The sequence below is a fragment of the Carassius auratus genome, chromosome 11, assembly GCF_003368295.1.
Source record: "Carassius auratus strain Wakin chromosome 11, ASM336829v1, whole genome shotgun sequence".
Lineage (NCBI taxonomy): Eukaryota > Metazoa > Chordata > Actinopteri > Cypriniformes > Cyprinidae > Carassius > Carassius auratus.
In genome coordinates, this window is record NC_039253.1 from 9,654,110 (window position 1) to 9,673,840 (window position 19,731).

General features: G+C 36.4%; 1 protein-coding gene across 2 annotated transcripts; it reads right to left on the reverse strand.

Moving 5' to 3' along the window:
• Positions 1-1,479: 1,479 nt before the first annotated feature.
• LOC113110971 (polypyrimidine tract-binding protein 1-like) lies at positions 1,480-17,527 on the reverse strand. 2 transcript variants are annotated; one of them, XM_026275315.1, is made up of 16 exons: positions 17,475-17,482; positions 16,913-16,963; positions 15,583-15,613; positions 10,782-10,842; positions 10,516-10,688; positions 10,080-10,226; positions 9,377-9,532; positions 8,519-8,629; positions 7,798-7,975; positions 7,621-7,701; positions 7,376-7,521; positions 5,612-5,645; positions 4,760-4,852; positions 4,005-4,221; positions 3,844-3,921; positions 1,480-3,419 (listed from the first exon to the last, which is right to left on the reverse strand). In XM_026275315.1, exons 1-16 carry the CDS (start codon positions 17,480-17,482, stop codon positions 3,287-3,289), a joined length of 1,698 nt encoding a protein of 565 aa, XP_026131100.1. In that variant the 3' UTR covers positions 1,480-3,286. The 2 variants fall into 2 exon arrangements, with proteins under 2 accessions (XP_026131100.1, XP_026131101.1); XM_026275316.1 differs by lacking the exon at positions 16,913-16,963 and having other exon boundaries at positions 3,287-3,419; positions 17,475-17,527.
• Between the last annotated feature and the right edge of the window lie 2,204 nt (positions 17,528-19,731).

The window sequence follows — 19,731 nt, forward strand, 5'->3', positions numbered from 1 at the left end:
GACACAGCCTTTATAATTTCTTCAACAAAAAACGTGCATATCACAACCCTTACAAAAATAAACCATGGTTTTATCATATCAAAACTGCTTAGTTTCCTTTTGCATGATTTCTGATTGCTTGAGACTATAAAATAAATTATTAATAAAGAGTCATAATAAAGTTATAGCCACAGGTAAATGTCGAGAGCTACAATTGTGATTTGTAAATAATACAATTTATTCATTTAGTTTTTAATCTGATATTTTTTCACCCCTATAGTAGTTTTTTTTTCCATCATCATATTTGAGAAAGGGAGGCACACCAAGACAATCCTGCTCATGGGAACCCTTAAGGTGTTGTTATACTCGTCTCTGGGAATGTGTGCTCTACTACACACACACACACACACACAGAGAGAGAGAGAGAAGCACGCGTGGTGTTTTCAGCTCTTCACTATATTGATGCATGATGTAGGCTACACATGTGCACGTCAGCGCGCTTTGAGTGGATTTCACCATTTCATTTGATAAAACTATCGCCATTCACTCGTATCGTATACACAGACTGACAGAAACGGCAATGTTCAAACAGAAATATAGTACTATTGCACAGTAGAGTATGCTATACTTCAAGTATTAGCATACTTGATATGCTATACTTCCTATTAGCTAATAATAATAGTTAATTAAAAAACACAGAAACTCTGGTTACAACCCACCAAAATAAAAGTTTGGTCTGACTCAAAGAAATTATGTAAGAAATTGTTTAGTAAAATATACTTAAAAAAAGATATACTAAAACATTATTTTAAAGGAATATCACACAAGTTTTCATAGAAGTTTAAATTTAAGCTTGCCCAAACAATAACACCATATTTTTAAAAAACAATTTCTAAAAGTACATTTGTATTTGGGCCTATAATGCTTATTTATTTATTATTATTGTCAGCTAATAAAACCTATGCTTCAGGGACCATATTCATATAACATCTAAGGCTAAATGTAGTCTTGACTGGTTGAGTTCGATAGTGATAAACACTAAACAGTAGAAAATCAGTTCAGTCTCCCCAGCTGGAAATGTCATTGGCTGTTAAAATCTTGTGTTTCTTATAATAAATTGACATATTGATAACACTGAACCTTTTATAATGCTCTTAATTACATGTTGATACATACTGTATGCATTAGTGAGTGTGGTGGTGCTTATGGGGCATGGTCACTTATTCCTTATATGTTTGTAATGTTGGTTATAACTGTTTCAAATGCAAGACATTGATTGCATGAGATTAAGTTTGTAAATGATAGCCTGTGCCCTTTTGTAGTGTGCACATATATTTATCATCAAACTGTAATAACTGACTAAATTCAGTACATATACGTCTGCCATATGTTGCCACCCCTCAAAAATTCCTGCCACCCCATCAATATTTTTCTAGATCTGCCCCTGGTTTCAGCTGTTCTTCATTTATTGACACAAGAATAACCGTCATGGACACAGACTTGAGTAAACAAATATTTATTGAAGGCAAAAAGTACAACTAGGAATGTCATGAAGAACTAGATAAAGACTGAAAACAGTGTAATCTTGATTTTAACCATTTTATATTGAACTATATTTTCGCATGATGATGGTCCATAGCTGTAATCAAAATATACATGTTTTTAACGGATATAAAAACCCATAACTTTTAACATTGTGATACAAAAATAGTATTTACACCTCATCTGTCCACTATAACAAAAAGCACTTTATAATCTAAGGCAGATGTTGTATATTGAGGGTTTTTAATGTTGTGCAAGGATGCATAATCAGGTTTTATCCAGCCACTGTAAAGAATCAACAACATGATAGAAACTTTCTACATCCAAGGAGCATTTAGATTCATTTAAAGCGCCACCTCTATTTTTTTTTAGATTGGTCCCATACAAACAGTAAAACGTAATAAAGTGGGAAAAAACATCATACACAGAACTTACTGTAAAATGACCTACTGTAAAAATAGTAAAATAACTCAATCCACTATAAAACATTGCTAAGAATATGATTTTCTGTATATCATCTGGTCTGAATGTCAAATTTAGGCCATCCTTCCTCAGGCCTTTATTAACCTCTTCTGAAAGCTAATGCCACTGAATGTCACAAGGATGGACTGCTCTCAGTCAACAAAGACATTATTATAAAAAGGCACTTGTCAGATTTCATTTTCTTTTTTTTTGGGGGGGGGGGGTGTTGTGGATAAAGGCCCAGCTGTTTTTACAGAGGTCACTAAAGGCCATCTGTTAAGACTGGCATTATGTGACGTGCACAATTCAGCAGGTGTGCTGATTTATCAGTCATATCTGGCGGCCATCACAATTCACCTGAACTGTTTCCACCACACGGTTCTCCATAGAGAGACGGACATAAGGCCCTCGGAGAGGACCTGTCTGTACACGCCGTTTGTCATGAAGCTAAAAGGTGTCAGGATGTCCCTTACGAAGGTACACGGAGGAAAGGCTTTGGTATCAAGCTGTAGTGTACACACAGGTACCTAAATACATAAAATACATGGGGCATAAGTAGAATAGCTTAAATAATCTACTATATCACACAACACGAAGCCCGACACTAAACATCTACACCAAATACAGGACAAACAGTAAACGGACAGCGGTTAATGATCCGCTGACCAACGCCAACATGCAATGGCCCACAGTATAAAAACAAATCAAATCTAGACAACACTATTGGATTTATACACAAACAATTGCATACATTTAAAGGAGGGAATGCGTGTAAACATTCTATGTCTAAAGATACAGTATACATGCAAAAGCTAAAGGATATGAGTATAACCCTACCGGGAGACATGTAACGCAAAGGCGCAGAGTTTTAGGCCTATACCATCAGCCTGATGAAATAACCCATGTCTCATAAGAGTATGTATGTTTGGCCCTGAGGGCACGAAATGGACTGTAAACTCCAGATTTGCAAACATTAGTTGCAGATGTTTGACTGTGGTTCTGGAGATCTGAAGCAGTAAGGCACAAATGGTATGAATGGAATCAAAAGCCTGTAGTGGTTCATCTCTGCTTCTACAGAAATCATTTTCTGAAGCCTGAAATACGCTGAAAGTGACAGATGGAGTGATAAAGTTAATGACGTTTTCAGGCCCAACTAATAATACAGCTGTTCTAAAAATATGTAATTATCCACTTAAAATGCCTCTTAAATAAAATAATGGAATGATGGAAGTGAGCTTTGTGATTAAGACTCAGTAAGGTTTAAAATGACTGGCCACTCCATCCCTTTCAGACTGTTTTTGTCTCAAATGATGGACTTGGAGAAAGAAACCCTAAGATGGTGGTTTTCTCCGAGATCATGGTTGTGGAACTGGATGAGGGACTCGATCGCTTCCTCCACTGAACCCATCTGAATCAGAGCCATCTTGCGATCCTTCCTGGAAGTTGATGAATTTGTTAGTATTTCTTGTGGATGCACTGTTATAAAATCTATGTGCTGACAAATTCAGTAATCAACAGACTGTTGTGGCCAATTTTAACTCCAAATGACCAAATAAAGAAAAAAAGAAATAAACTAACTAATAATAAAAAGTAAACTACCGTATTTTTCGGACTATAAGTCGCACCTGAGTATAAGTCGCATCAGTCCAAAAATACGTAATGTTGAGGAAAAAAACATTTAAGTCGCACTGGACTATAAGTCTCATTTATTTAGAACCAAGAACCAAGAGAAAACATTACCGTCTTCAGCCGCGAGAGGGCGCTCTATGTTTTCAGTGGTAGACTACAGGAGCACTGAGCAGCATCAATAATTAAGATTATGTTATACTAAATATAATACCACAAATTGCACACGCTTACTGAAAGAACTTGAAGTTCTTGACAAGAGCACCACTGGTAGCAAAGAGCATCTTGAGGTCATCTTCAACAACCAAGGGCCTGAAACAGAGACAAAGTTATCCGTGAGCTATATGGGTTTTTAAATGAATAGAAAAACAAGACACTGATGTGTATAAACTCACGGGATGTTCGACAGGTGCAGGGTAGACGAGGGAGGAAAGATGTTGGAGTAGTTTTTGGAGCCTGGCTTCTTGAAGCGATGGAGAGGAGAGCTGCTGTAGTCTTTGGTGAGACCCTGGTCCTCATGTCCCTCTCGTGGCATCTGGACAGTCGTGTGTTTGGACAGCGTGATGCGCAGCGGTCTGCCGTACAACTTCTGCCCGTTTAGATGGCTCATTGCTGAAATATGAATGTATACATATAGAAATAACTAAATACTGAACTACAGGTGTATCAGTGTACATCATTCGTAACCTCAATCAGTATACACAGTAAAACACAGCATAGCCCTCTGGTCTGGTTTCCTTTGTTTGTTCATCGTGAATCATTGTTGTAATGGTTTAAAAAAATAAAATAAAAAAAAAATGCTCTTTTGAACTTTCTATTCAATAATCCTGAAAAAAAATTAAGCAGCACAATTTTCAACATTGTTAATAAATTTTAATAATTATTATATAATGATAATAACAGTTATTATTATTTCAGTAATTCAGTAACAATTAAAGACTTTTAAATTACATATTTGTTTATATTAATACAGAAACGGTTGTTTTATATTGTAGTAATATTTAATAATATTGCTGTTTTACTGCACTTTTAATCAAATAAATGCAGCCTTGGTAAGTATAAGAGACTTATTTTAGAAACATTGTAAAAATTCATATTGGCACAAACTCTCAATTGCAAGCATATGCTAATCATTTTTAAGGCTGTTTACCAAGCTGAGCCTGTGTCCCATCAGACATCTGTATGAGAGCGTTCTCCTTCTTATTGAACATGATTTTAACTCTCAATACATCCCCATATACACCTACAAAGAGAAACAGTACGATGTCAGATACAAAATATACAGTACATTATGATAAGACACATCTCATCAAAACCAGCCTGAGCTATAAAACAACTTCAGTTCACAATCAAGATACTCCATTATATCACACCATCACATGCACTTCAAGAACAAAAAATAGATTTATATACAATTATTACTAGTGTGCAACTAGGGTTCATTCAAACGAAAAGGGACTTGCTTTAAAGAAAAGACTGAAAAATTCTTAGTTAAGAAAAAAAATTATGCAGAGGAGAGTTCAAAAAAAGTTAAGAAAATTGCAACGTGTGTTTACTTTGCTTTTCGATCTCCTGAGGAACAGATTCAATGGATTGACTGAAATAAGAATCGAAAGATAAAAAGTTGAGGGGATGAAAATGTTTTTGACCCAAAAAAGAATGAACTTATAAAACAGCAGGAGTCTTGACTATTAACCAAGTATTTTAAACTCCACAGACATGCAATAAAAAAAGGGTAAAAGGAACAGTTTTCAAAAGCATGCAATATTTTATGAGGCGCCAATTTGTTTTGTTCCGTCATTAAAAAGCTGCAGCCTTCCATCTGTGTTCAAAGGAAAGCTGGAGCTTTTCATGACGCGTCTCATCTCACCACACCAAATACTGCAGAAAACAAGCAAGACACTCAAAGAATCGGGCCTCACAGATGCCTTGTGAGGAAATCAAATCAAATTAAAGAACAGAACAAATGAGTGACAAAAAAAGATGCTAAAGGATGACATACCGAAGAGAATAAAGAGGCAGTGGGGCGTAACTCTCTTTAAAGGACAGCAGAGGGGGGCAGCGGAGGAGGAAGAGACAGGTAAAGATCGGAGGCAGAGTGGAGGTTCAACATATCCGAGGCAGCGAGGCAGTTCCACGGGAAATGGCGAAAAACGATGGTTGGATCATGAAGATGGTTAATGGATTGGGAGCGGAGAGAGAGGGGAGGGAGTGGGGGGGATAGAAGAGAGAGAGATTTGTGTTTGTGTGTTTAAAGACATGTTGGAGTGTGTGTGTGTGATTGTGGGATGATGTTGGATGGTGTAATTGTTCATACAGATCAGATGAGTAGAGGGAGACATATGGTGCGTGCAGCCAGATGGCAAAGGAGAACAAAGTTTCCAAAACAAAAAAAGAGCAATGGGATGAGGGGAACGGGGAGGGAGAGAAATAGGAGAAAAAAAAGGAGGTAAAAAACAAGGTCAGTATACATAAAGAAATACAAAATATAGTGCTAAAGTTAACAAAGGAACTTAACACCAACATAAACTAACTCATTACTGTAGTAAACAATGGGCTCATGTCAATGTGTAAATGCACTTTCCGATGGTCTGTTTTACAAAGCAATACAAATAAAAGAACAGAACAGACCAACAGAAAATGCAATTTGGCCTTTTGGAGGAGATGAGTGGAATGTGAAATAAAGCAGCAACATATTCAAATGGAAGCAACAGGAAGAATGAAGCTCAAATGAATGGGATAATTTTATGCGAAACCGGAGGATGTTAGAGGAAGAAATGACACGACGCACTGTAGAAGGGGTGAGGACACTTGAGCAAATAAAGAGGCGCATCTTCCGTTTTTTTGTCCCATGCACTGCAATTACTGAGGGACAACAGATTATATATGCACTAAATTTAAAGGAACATTGAGCAGTATTGCAGAAGTAACATCACCAGTCTGTAATATCCATTGTACTGTTAATTTGACTCAGTTAAACTGGCTATATGCCATTGGTTTTCTAAAAAAAAGAAAAACAGTTTTTCCACTAAGTTTTTGCAGTGGTGCACCTGTGTTAATTTAATTATTTTTTTATTTTTTTACAATACAAAATAAATTATACTTTTATATTTTTTATTTCATGCCATTAATGCCATTATTTCAATTTAAATTATTAATAGTATTCTACTACACATTATTAAATAACATTTTATTTTATAAATTGTGACAAAAAGTGTTTCACCAATATTTATTTTGTGGTGGCATTTTCATTTTTAAATTGAAAATATTCTTATCAAAATTTTTACATTCTATATATTAAAAAAAAAGTTATTTTGTAAGTTTTAAGTTGTGGTGCCATAACTTCAATTTAAACTACATGTTAATTTATAAATAAATAAAGATTACTTTTTTAAAAAAAATGTTTCTCATCAAGAAGATGAGATGTGGTGCAATTATCATTTTTAATGGAAAAAATATATTTACAGCAACATTTGTTGTGGTGCCATTCCAAATGTTTTAATTTTAAATTAAATACAAAAATAATAAATAAAAAAAATTACATTTAGTTTCAATAAAAGCGTTCCATTTAGTTTTGCTGTGATACCATTGCTTTCATTTAAACTATTACTATTTAAACCAATATTTTATAAAAACAAAGTGAAATGTAAAATATAAAAAGTGTGTGGTCAACTACTGAAATTTTGCAATTGTGACTACATTTAATACAACTTATGCATTTATCTTGAGCACTTTCTAGGTCTGTAAGAGACTGAGAACTGCTAACCTCAGGGTTCAGGTTGCTGACCAGCATGACGCAATGGGTGCCGGGGAAGACGGGGAAGCCCAGTCTGCTCGCAGCCGCAGCGGCCGCCGCTGACCCTGGCATGGCCAGCGAGGCGAAGGCTCCGGGAACCCCAGGTATTGTCAACCCTGTTCAAGATGGATTCAGTTTTATACAATACAAGACACTAGAATTCAGACAAATATGAAATACAGAAGGCTTTAGAGTTGAGCTGTGTGCCTTCATACCTGCAGCCTGCTGGATAGTAAAAGCCGGAGGGAAGGCATGCGCTGCTGCGTATGGTGAGGCAGAGATGATCCCGGGAGAAGCTGCAAAATACCAGGACGTTTAGACTTTCTAAGAGAGGTAGAATGGGAATGTGGTTAAGAATAGTGTGCTGGATGTAATTTAACAGCTTTTTGTACCGAAAGCAGCAGCCATAGCATGATGTTCAATAGTGGGATGGCTGTCCCCAGTTGGCAGGTCCGGGCGAGTGTAGTCACGGCTCTTGTCGTTATTATATTTGACGTTTAAACTGGTAAGTTTGGAAAAGCTGGTACGCAAGGTACAGCAGCCATTGTAGATGTTCTGTCCATCTAGAGCCTGAGGAAAGAGAGATTTTTAAATATAGACTTTCACATTCTTTTACAGGTTTTGAATTATTGTAACTCAAGTAACCTATTTCTATAGCTCTTTATACAATTACAATTACGTCAAAGCAGCTTCACCAATAAACAGCAGAATCAATTATGGAAACTCAACTATGGAGACAGTCAAGATATTTAACTCAAGTCAGTTCAGTGTTGGTTCCATTCAGACAGGGATGCATGATTAATCACATTTTAGTCATGATCACGATTTCTGTTTCTCTCGATTTATTGAGCATAATCATATGCAACATCTGCCCGCTAATTATTTATCCCGAAGTCATATTTTAATTTAGCATTTGCATTATCTTGCATTGGGAACCTCAACAAACTTTCATGATTGCGGTAGCCAGAGTTTAAATCCAATCAGAGCTTTTGATACATCCCCAATCGATACATTTTCTGCTTAGTGGTTAACTAAATCTTCTCAACCTAGCAACCATGCACAGGCACTCTATCTGGTCATTACAGATTATGGCTGATAGATGGCGCTACTCACCAGCTTGGCATGTTGTGCCGTCAGGCCATCAACAAACTGGAGGAGGGCTTGAAATTGGTTGTTTTTTGTGAAAGTGATCACTTTCAGCACAGTGCCAAACTTCGAGAAGATCTGTTGAGGAACCAAACATATTTTAGTATCAAACACAATAACTGCCAACAGTTAAAGTCATAGTTCACATACAAATAATTTTTCTCTCACCATTTACTTAACTTTATGTCATTCCAAATCTTCGAAAAACAAGTTAAGATATTTAATGAAACCTGAGTGGTTTCTGTCCTTCCACTGATAGTCCAGATAACCAAGCTCTAATTGTCTAATTGTCTATTAATTGTTTAGTTGCAAATAAAAAACTAAATTAAATCTGTTCATCAAATATAGTGATCGCATTTCTTGACAAAGCTTTGATTAAACCTCTTAATTCCTATTTATTCATTTCACAACAACTTTATGAACTTTTTGCATCTTTTAAGGACATAAATGTCTCAGGTTTCATTGAAAAAGTTATTAACAATTTTTATTATAAAAGTAGTTTGAATGCATTAACTATGCCTTGTAATGCACTTTATAAAGCATTGTATGGTCTCATGAATAATTATAACCACAGTTATAATGAAAACACATGACAACGAACCTTCAAATATTATAATGCATTTGAACTCTGGTTATTATTACTGAAAATACAAAATGCATTACAACGTACATTACAAATACCTGTATAATGTATTATACATAAAGATTTTAAAGTGCCACCAAAATAACCCAAAGCCTTATGGCTGAGAGTGAGCAAATGATTATAATTTTAATTTTTCATTGAACTATCTCTTTAGTAAGAAAGGAACTAGAGCAAGTGTATACCTGGTGCAGGACATCTAGGGTCACGGGGTAGAAGAGGTTTTCAACGATGACCCTCAGGACAGGGCTGGGTCCAGTCAAACCAGATGGGTCAACAGCACTTAGAGTCATGCCACCTGTCTGGACAGCATTCACTGCCTGCAGTGCTGCCTGTGCCCTCTGTAGACACACACACACAAAAAAAAAAAAAAAATTCACACGTTTAATTTACCATTTTAATTGCATTTGATTAATTTTACACCTATGCATCCCTATGCACATTTTTATGTCTGAAAATGCATGAGTGAAATTTGTAGACAGCTTATTTTGAAATAAAAACTGAGTATGGAGTAAACACTGCAAGCCACGTTTCTGTGTTTACTCAAACAGAACGAAGCAAAGTAAATGAAGCAATCCTCCAAATGAGCACTGATGGGCTACAGCTGTGGCATAATCCATTAAAGGCCTTTAGTGGTATATAAACTGTGTTTAGAGAGGAAAATGCGGCAACCAAAATCAAGATGCACAGAAGATAGCAAATCAGACCCTCCACTTGTATCAATCATCCAGTGCACAGCTGCTGCAAATAACTCATCGTTATACATTTTGGCTGTCTTTATTTACGTAAAACATTTACAAATGAATCAAGATTTCAGAAATGTGGAATGAAGCCACGTGCACCCCTGTGCGTGGTGCATGTGCTGGGCTGAGAGAATTTAAAACATACCACTTGGTTCGGTGAGTTGTCTGTTTTTAGCTCTTTGTGGTTTGAGTACTGCATGAAGATGGGATGATTCCTGATGACGGGCGTTACGGAGGAGTAGTAAGTAACCATCGTCTGGGCTGCTTCTTCAGTATTCATTTCCAAAAAAGCCTGCACAAAAATGCACATCATGACATTTGCCTTAAGCCTGGAAAATGCATAAGAACACACACACTTCTAGCTAAACAAACTCCATTTCACAGAAATGTATCCCTTTTGTGTAATGTTTTTTTAAGTCTATTTTTGTTCACCAAGATTTTATTTATTTGGTGAAAAACTAGTATTATGGTGAAATATTATAAAAAAGATTTAATGAATAGATTTTCTAGGTAGGTTAAGTCAACTTGTCTCCTTTTTCGAGCTATTTCTAAGAGTGTCATAAATGGAGAGGGAATGATACCTGGTTCTTTCCCTTCAGCATGAGCAGATTGGTGACTTTGCCAAAGGGAAGGCCGAGGGAGATGACCTCCGCTTCGTTGATGTCATTGGGTAGCTTGCGGACATGTATAACTCTGGACGGGACGCTAGGACTTCTGATGTCACCTTTAAACTTCTTGCTGTCGTTGCCGTTGGCTGTGTGGAAAGCAGATGATCAGGACGGGTTGCTGGGACAAAACTAAACACATTTAACAAGGAAATAACGAGTCAAGAGCAAACAGATCCTACCTGCTGAGGTCATGATATAGGGCCCGCTGGAAACACAGGAGAACAGCTCGTCAGATCCTCTCTGAAAAAAGAAAAGAGAAAAGCTCCAGGTTAAACAAGTTTCAGTCATTTCTATGAAGTTTAGACAGTCAGTTTACAAACAGAACACTTGAAGTAAACAGGAAAAAACTATGGCAGACTAATCCATCCTTATGCCAACAACAACCAGTAAATGAAAGAATGATAGTGGGATGTCCAAATAAGGACAAGTTTACATCAGAAAACTGAATGCAGGAAATGGACAATGTTGCTTTCAGTTTTCCTGTGCAAACAGCAAACCCTTAAGGGCGGGTGGGGTCAGAGATCAACCACAAGACATCCCCCACCAGAAACCTATGAAGCAAGATCTCAGTAGAACATGGGGAGAGGGGCAGTTTTACATTTCCGGGTCATCAACCAGGAGGAATGAATGTCCAGACTGAATGTGGAATTTGCTCTTTTACACCTTCCTCGTATTTAGAGAAGGACGGAACATGTCTACGTGAAAGACCAGGACATTTATACAACTAAACCTCAGTACATGGTATCAAACACCACATTTCAAAGGAAGAGATCAACCAAAAAAAATGGAAACTCTCATCAGTTACAAATGAAAACCTGAACAAGTTTCTTCTGTTAAACATAAAAGCAGATATTTTGAAGAAAGTGGGTAACCAGACAGTTAACACTTGGTGTCAGTGGGGACCAGCAACAGTTTGCTTTTCTATATTCTTAAAAATATCAAAATAACTGCTTCTGTGTTCAGTGGAAGAAATGCATAGAGGTTTGGAACAAATGTCCCATTAAACCAAGATTACATGTGATGTGACTAACAAAAGTAATAAACCACAGTTCTGCAAATAACATGCGTCTTTGTCCCAACAGTTGAGACAAACAAAGCAACAAAAGATGGCTGGATTAAGATTGTGTGCATGACTAAAGCAAGAGTGAATTAAGTGTATTCAGCAGAAACTCCATGCAACCACACAGGCCTGCCCACCACATATTAAAATTCCACAGTCAAACGACTCAATGAAAACCAGATGTAAACCAGAGGGGGTGGCTACACAACAAGCATCTGGTACAGCAAACTAAGCTAAGAAACCATCGTTTACTGCAAAACAAGCTAAACTGGGAGCTTTTACAGAAAAGCTTTTACAGAAACTTTGTTTACAGCTCTGCTCACAGTTTCCGGTTACCAAACACTGCAAATGAATTGACAACAAACCTGCAATGTTTATAGTAATAATGTGAGAACAATAATGCTAAATTATCATTTTAGCAGCTGACAACTATTATAGTCAAATGAATTTCGGATTCTGTGTTACCTACAGAATTAGTTAGAGAAGTTTGCTTTGTTTAATGTAACCAGTACTTTGCAGACAGATACATATTGTCATGCGTGTTATTTCCTCCTAACATTAAGTTAAATCATAAAAACATCTTGAGAAAATTTCAATACAAGTATCCTTATTTCATACAGTACATTATAAATGTAACGATGCCTAAATTACCTTGAAGCATTTAAAATACTGAAAATGCAATGAATTAAATTTGGTTTAGTTCAATTGTTTTAAGATGAATTTTTTTAACCAAATGAAAACAGCCATAGCATTAAATAATGATCAGCTTATCTGTTTCCCAGTGCAAAAAATAGTGCATCACAACAAAAACACAATTTTCCATGTTTTAACCAATCGAAAATATTTTCTATTGTAAACAACAGTATGTTACATATGCCGCTGATAGAAATTAACTGGAACATTCCTCGAAACTTCAATGCATTAAATAAACTTTATCGAGCATGACAAACACAAACATTCAATATGTCAACTTTTTCTTGGGTGGGGCATGATGGGATACTTGGTTAAACAGATTCAAATGTGTGAAAGACGGGGGAGGGGCGAAGACTGCAACAATCGACAACAAACACAGCAGCTCTGATTGTAATGTGCTCACCATGGAGACCGTGTGCCTGAGCTGCAGGTAACTGAAACCCAACCCAGAACTGAATACACAAGACCCATTATCTCCATACGCCCAGGTGTGCCTTTCACCCACAATTACTGTTCAAACTTGAGCCGTTTACCACACTAACCATACAGGTTAAGAGCACGGATCCAGACTTCTGTTTTACATTATAATATTAATAGTAATTGTCCATGACTCTGTACAGACTTTAACATATAAACATTTGGACACTAGTCAGCAACTGAAAAAGTTGGTTCCGAGATTGGATTTAAAATAGTTGCATTTTTCTGCATTAAGTATCAGCTTCAGATCGGAGTACAATAGGATACGAGATTGATGTGAAAAGGTGATTTTTTTCTGAATTGTGAAACAGACAAGAATTGCGATTGATTGAATGCAAGTTTTCAAATCTTCTAAATGGCTGTTTGTCTATTGGTTAACATTATTCTGACCTAGATGATGTCATCAGATAGTAGTTAGTTGTCAGATAGTACTTACTAGGAAAGTAGTTTTAGTGGATGTTGCATTTATATTTTGATCAAAGAAAGAATAACATTCACCAATCATTCACGCACACAAAAAAATGAACAGGGAAAATGTCATGATTTCATGTTAACTGGAAACACAGGAAAGCTTCAGATTCCCATATATTGGGCTAATTTAAAATCCATCTAACAAGATGACAATCCACAGTAGTTCCAGTTCAAACAAGCTGGTACTATTGCGAATCATGGACTTGCTGTAACCCACAAGCTATTGACCTGCATTCTTCATCAAGAGATACAGAGAACAAGAAAAAAAGAGACTGATAGCATCAAGCGAACCCCCATGTGACCCATTAGCACCTCCCCCTGCCATCATCCTTCTGATCAGCACTGCTGAACAAACACAAGAGCTACATGTGTGTGCTGAGTGATGAGGCAAACATATTTGCATTTGATGAATAGACTGCATTCATCTCGTCATATCAACAGCCAAAACCAGTCTCTAAGGAATGTCTTTGAAACGGGTTCAATCATTAAGCAGAGGTAAAAAGTGCGCAGAAACAATAAAATGCTTCTCACCTGAAGATCATCTAACAGTGAGAACATCCAATTTGATGACCAATTTTAAGACATCAAATTACAACAGAACATCTACTTTTCTTAATTAATGTATTTGATGCATCTAATGGCTTAAATAAAGAAACCCAATTTTTTGATGATAATAAAGGCAGTGTGTAGCTATAGAAAAATTAAATGAAATATTAATATAGCCCACTGCTCAAGATCAATAGGAATTGTTTAAACCATGTTTGGTTTCACTCATACATGTGGAACATTATTATATTGTGAATTTACAGTTTAAATTAGCCAAATACATGAGGATGCTAAGCTAAGCAATTGTTGTTGGTTTGCTCCGGGTGTGTGTGTGTGTTCACTACCGTGTGTGTGCACTGGGATGGGTTAAATGCAGAGCACAAAGTCTGAGTATGGGACACCATATCTGGCCACACGTCACTTCACTTTCACAATCCAATCAATTCCCAATGTATAAAATCAAGCCCTGGCTAACAACTTTTCTTATCAAATCTCCTATATCACTCATGTTACAAAAACCAAATGAGTTCTGAATGGAGTTTCATGTTTCTTTATCCCATAGTCTATTCGATCTGAACCTGTGACATAACACAAAAAAATGCCTCTAACAGATATTTCAAATCCAAAACCTTAAATTAGCATTCAACTCTTAAAACAGTGCCCATCTCTGTACTGTATTAATCCTCAGACAAATGCAGTGCCTGTAGGTTTCGTGCTGCATAAGTTCCTGCATGACCTACAGCATGTAAGTAACTAACTTAAATGAACCTCATGAATCAGGCTTTTGTTCTACATCCTGTGGGTCCCTCCTCACTAGCCACATACCACAGGAAATAATCTTTAATGAGGGAATGAGTGGGAGTGTTCATGTTGTGGCCTCGTGAAGGCTGATCCAGGCAGCAAGTTAAGGATTTCTTAACTATGGGTTTCACAGCAGCCAAATATTATGAGCCAGAATCTATTTTGGAAATTAAATCACAACCTGAAGTTAATAAAAAGTTGAGGAAGCACAATGTGGTATGGCAAGATGCTGTAGTGCTTGTTCTAACAAATCTCTGATTCACTTTTGAAATGATTTACCCCATTATTGCCAGGATGAATCATGTCTGGAAGGAGCAACAGCAAGAGACATGGAAGTCAAAAATGGCGCTTTTCCACTGCATAGTACGGCACATTTCATTACCACCTCGGTTGAGGTTTCAAGCAAACCGTACCGTTATTAAACCATGTGTAAACTCAGCTGGTCACTGATTGGCCGAAGACAATAATCACTACCTGCGTCATTGAACTCGCGACATGAGACACACCAGCAAAGAAACGAGCGCAATTGTTTTGAATGAGCACACCCCTTTTAACAACCAACAATTCTGTTTCATGGTCTCTTGAGGAAGTACACATGTTCCTCTCTTTGATAGCCAAAGAGCGGGTTAAATGAGCGCTTTTTAAATGAAAAAGTTTTTTGGAGCAGGAGCAACTATAACGACATGTGAATGATCCCGCCCACTCCAAAGTGGTACTACTAACCTACAGTGGACACATACTGAGCCGTGCCGAGCAGAGTCATACCACGCAGTGGAAAAGCACCAAAAGGCTATGTGAATATTCAATACAGAGTCCCGGCAAACAAACAGTTAAAGAAAGATAAGCAAAACAATCTGCTCTTATTAAACCAACCCAAGCTGTACAGCACATGTAGTCGTAGTGACTTTCCAAAGGAAAAAAAAAATTCTTACCTTTGTTCCAACTGCAATATCGTGAACGACGCTGCAAAAGAAAACAGAAATGGAAAACTAAAATCAGAGCAGGAACCCATAAACAAAATGCATGAAATTGGAAAAGAAAAACCATTCTGACCCCATGCACTTGTCTAAAATAGTCCCAGTGAAACAAAAAGGTAAAGACAGAAAAACATTACATGCAAAGACAGATATCTATTATGTAATTTAAGAATCCAGACCATTTTGTGAAATTAATATCCTCAACCTAGTCTAAATATTAACCATAATTCATAAAAGTGGGGCTAATGAGTTCAATATTTCATTTGGCTCATGTTGGTTAGATGTTTTTCCCATTAAAGGAATAAGCAGATTGCAGCTAGACTGTGTAATCTAGTTCCTTCCCACAGATCTCCCTTAGAGCAAGAAATATGAGTGGTATTTTGGGTCAGTCTATGGTTGAAGATTAACCCCCACATCCTGTTTCACATGAACTCCCAGTAAACGCAATACCAGAATTTCTCCTCTGGCTCGGGTCTTCGAAAAGCCCTAACATCAACACGGCGCACCATGAAAGCTTTTATGTTTGAAACAATGGAAAGAAAAAGAAACTGAGTGTACCAAAACAAAGTCCCAATACATCTTTCCCAAGAGGGAAAAAACCTTCATGCAAATAGGTGTGAGAGCTTAAACGAGGGGGCCCTGCGGACTGGGGTCATTTTTCACAATACCTGGGGTGTGGTTTTAGTTTCTGTGTATCATCTTACATGGTGCATCTCTGGTTCATTCAGTCATGGTTCAACCATTTACCATGTAGTCACGACAGTAATGGTTACCTCTATGTGGTGTAAACCACATAAACTAGGTTGCTATTCAACAAACAGTGACTAAAACTTCTAAAATATTTGTTAAATTTGAGAAAATGTTGTATATCAAACTCAAGAAGTTGAATTCCCTATAAACCTATTTATTTTTCCATGTATTTTTGGTTTGCCATTTTGTAACCCGAAAATTACCAAGTCTACCTTAAAACCCATATTTTTGCAATGCTCTAGCATAAACCTTAATTGAAAATATTAAAAAGAAAAAAAAGGACTTGTGCTTCTATCAATAAAAAACAAGTCAAGGCACACCAATATGAATCATATTCAGGAAATTAGAATAATAACGTACCTAACGTTACTGTGTTTTGATGGAAACTATGGCAACCATGACGATTTTTGTAAGCGAGGTACCTTAGTATGCTAATATTTGACTAATATAACAAATAAATAGTGTAATCTGTTGGCGGGTAATAAAGAAAAATGAAAACCCCAGCTCTGAGCTGTAAAATTTCAGAAAGACTTACTCTAATTCTGCGTAACTCGATCCCAAAGGATACAGTTCAGTCTCTAGGCGGCTGCACAAGGGAAAAAGATGTCAATGCCATCACACAACCAAAGTATTCAATTTACTTATGCTCACTTTATTAATAGTTTCCTGTTCAGAAAGAACAACATAACTTTTGGGATTCTCTATATTTGTGACTTTTAAAGATTTTTGTTATTTACTCTTTTTACTTAAACTTTTTTCACTGCATGCAACAAGTCCTCTCGATGGAACTCTCCTTAGTTTCGCAGAAAAAAATAAATGCCTTATTTAGGCTGCAAAACTCGAACTCTGGTTTACGTCGTACTAATAAAACAGTCAAACTTAGGGGAAAAATGTGTTCAACAAAGCGTCGAGCATCAGACAGAAACCTGATTCACGGTTAAACTATGGGTTTGCTAATGATGAAATCTTTCGCGCTGTCCAAACAAACGAAAACAAAAATGCATTACAGTTGATAAAGGCAGTGTTTTATTCGTTTATGTCTTATAGCCCGGTCAGCTCAATTTACTTTCCATTTGCAGTAACGTAGCATCACTTACCCGTCCATTGCACACCGAGGAACAGCAGCTCTGATCCGCAACTTTGTTGCTTGGCTGAGTTTTCTTAAAGCGCTACAAAATGGCGGAGTACGTTGAGCGGAGCCTCAGCGATGAGCTCGGTGATTGGTCAACAGTGGGAATGCGAGACACGAGGAGGATTCTGATTGGATAAGGCGAGATGAAAGCAAAGGGCGGTTACAGTTGTGGAGGGAAGAAAGTGCGTGTCGCGCATCCTAGTATTGTTCTGCGTCTCTGAAGAATGGACTACTCCCTTAAGAAACCGCATGTTTCTTGCATTTGGTTCAATCAAAGCATTAACGTGTTATTTTGTAGGTGAAACAGTAACTTTACATAATGAAATAAATGTATGATATCTAATATATTTATGATATATAACAATGACTCTAACAGAATACACTTTTTTGTAGTTCTTAGTTTCTTAAAGAAGTTCTCAGTATACCTTTCAGACAAAACAACAAACTGAAAGCTAATATAATCAGCTTCATGAATATTTTAGGTTGCAGTGGTAGCAGAGATCCATTATGTCGGACTAAGGACTTGATTGCTGTTTCCACAACATACAAAAATAATAATGCTTATGTAAATGAAATGCATGAAGTTTTCAGCATCACTGATACTGGCCAAAGTAGATGAAGGACGAACTTCATCCAGTGAATTTCAGACAAAATAGCCTTTGGCCCTTTTTGTTGTTACACATTGTAGACACAGTCTCGTGATCAGACCCTTATTTAGTTGGATTGCTGTCAGTTAGATTTAAGTGCCTCTAGCATCAAAGGCCTCATGATCTCCTTGATGTCTCTGGAGTGAGACGGAGTCTCTTGTGAACACCTGGCTGAGGAGAGTTTTACTGTTTTTGTTCATAGACAAAATAGTTCTGGTTTTGTAAAACCACCTTGTATCCAAGAAAATGCATACTATGAAAAAAGGTTTCTTTTATAGAAACCAAGTTGATATAGCATATGTGATGTGAACTAAAATGACAGTTTCAATGGAAACTTGTTTCTATGTAAATGTTTTAAATGTCTTGTCCAGAAGGACTATGGGACATGGAGATCTTTGGAATCAGGTAACATCATCATCAATAATTACCTGTTCGTCTCACTCAGGAAATTACTTTTCCCCTGTGCCACACCTGCTTAAATCTAAATAATAGATGGGGGGCCACAACAGAAACTGAGACTCAATGTCTCCAAGGAAGCCAACTGAAGGCATCACATGACCTGGCCAGGTAGATAACTGGACAGAGTTGAGGCCGAGCAATCAGTTAAAGAATACAATCAATGTATTGTTTTCAATATATTGTTTTGTAAAAAATAATCAGTTGGAAATAATTGATTATGAAAGAACAGTAGGGTACATGTGTTTGTCATTTATCAGGATTAGACTGGTTTGATTACATATATATATATATATATATATATATATATATATATATATATATATATAGTTGGCTGACTATTTCTTGCAATGTAAAAAAAAAAAGTAGTTTAACAACACAGTTCTTTTTTAAATTATTACTTACATAAAATACAGATATTTGATACATATCAAAGTTATATGTATGTTAACATTACAGTGGCATACAGGGAAATAACCACATGAATAACTTTGGTACTGTTTCCATACATAATTTACATTTGCATGTTTCCATTTCATAAACACACTATAAAATTTTTGTTTGTTTCACATAAACACTATCAAAGTTATTTATAGTTACGTTTACAGAAACATTGTATAAAGTTACATAGGTAAATTTATCTATTTGATACAGTGTTTTTGTACAAATATAAACAACTTTATAAAACATAAATAACTAGGTATAGAAACACAGTATCAAAGTTATTTATAATTACATTTACAAAACAGTTGCATACAAGAAAAGTTTTATAAAATCTATCATATGTTTACAGGAACACTATGAAAGTAATGTTTATTTACATGCATATCGAAACGTATCAAAGTTACTTATATTTGCATGTTTATTTTTAACATTTACATTACAGTCCTTTAATCTATCCTCCAACAGTCTGGTCTTTAATCATTTGCCTATGCTTTTAACAAGGGGCCATTCTGATAGTTTATAAGTAGGCAAGCAACAGTCCTGTTCACTTTCTCACAGTTACACACCTAGTTAAGGGTCTTTCTCAAGGGCATCATCACAATAAAGCACACAATCTTTTATACAATAAAAATTAAATCTAATGGATGTTGATTACCTTTTTCTAATGTTTCATTC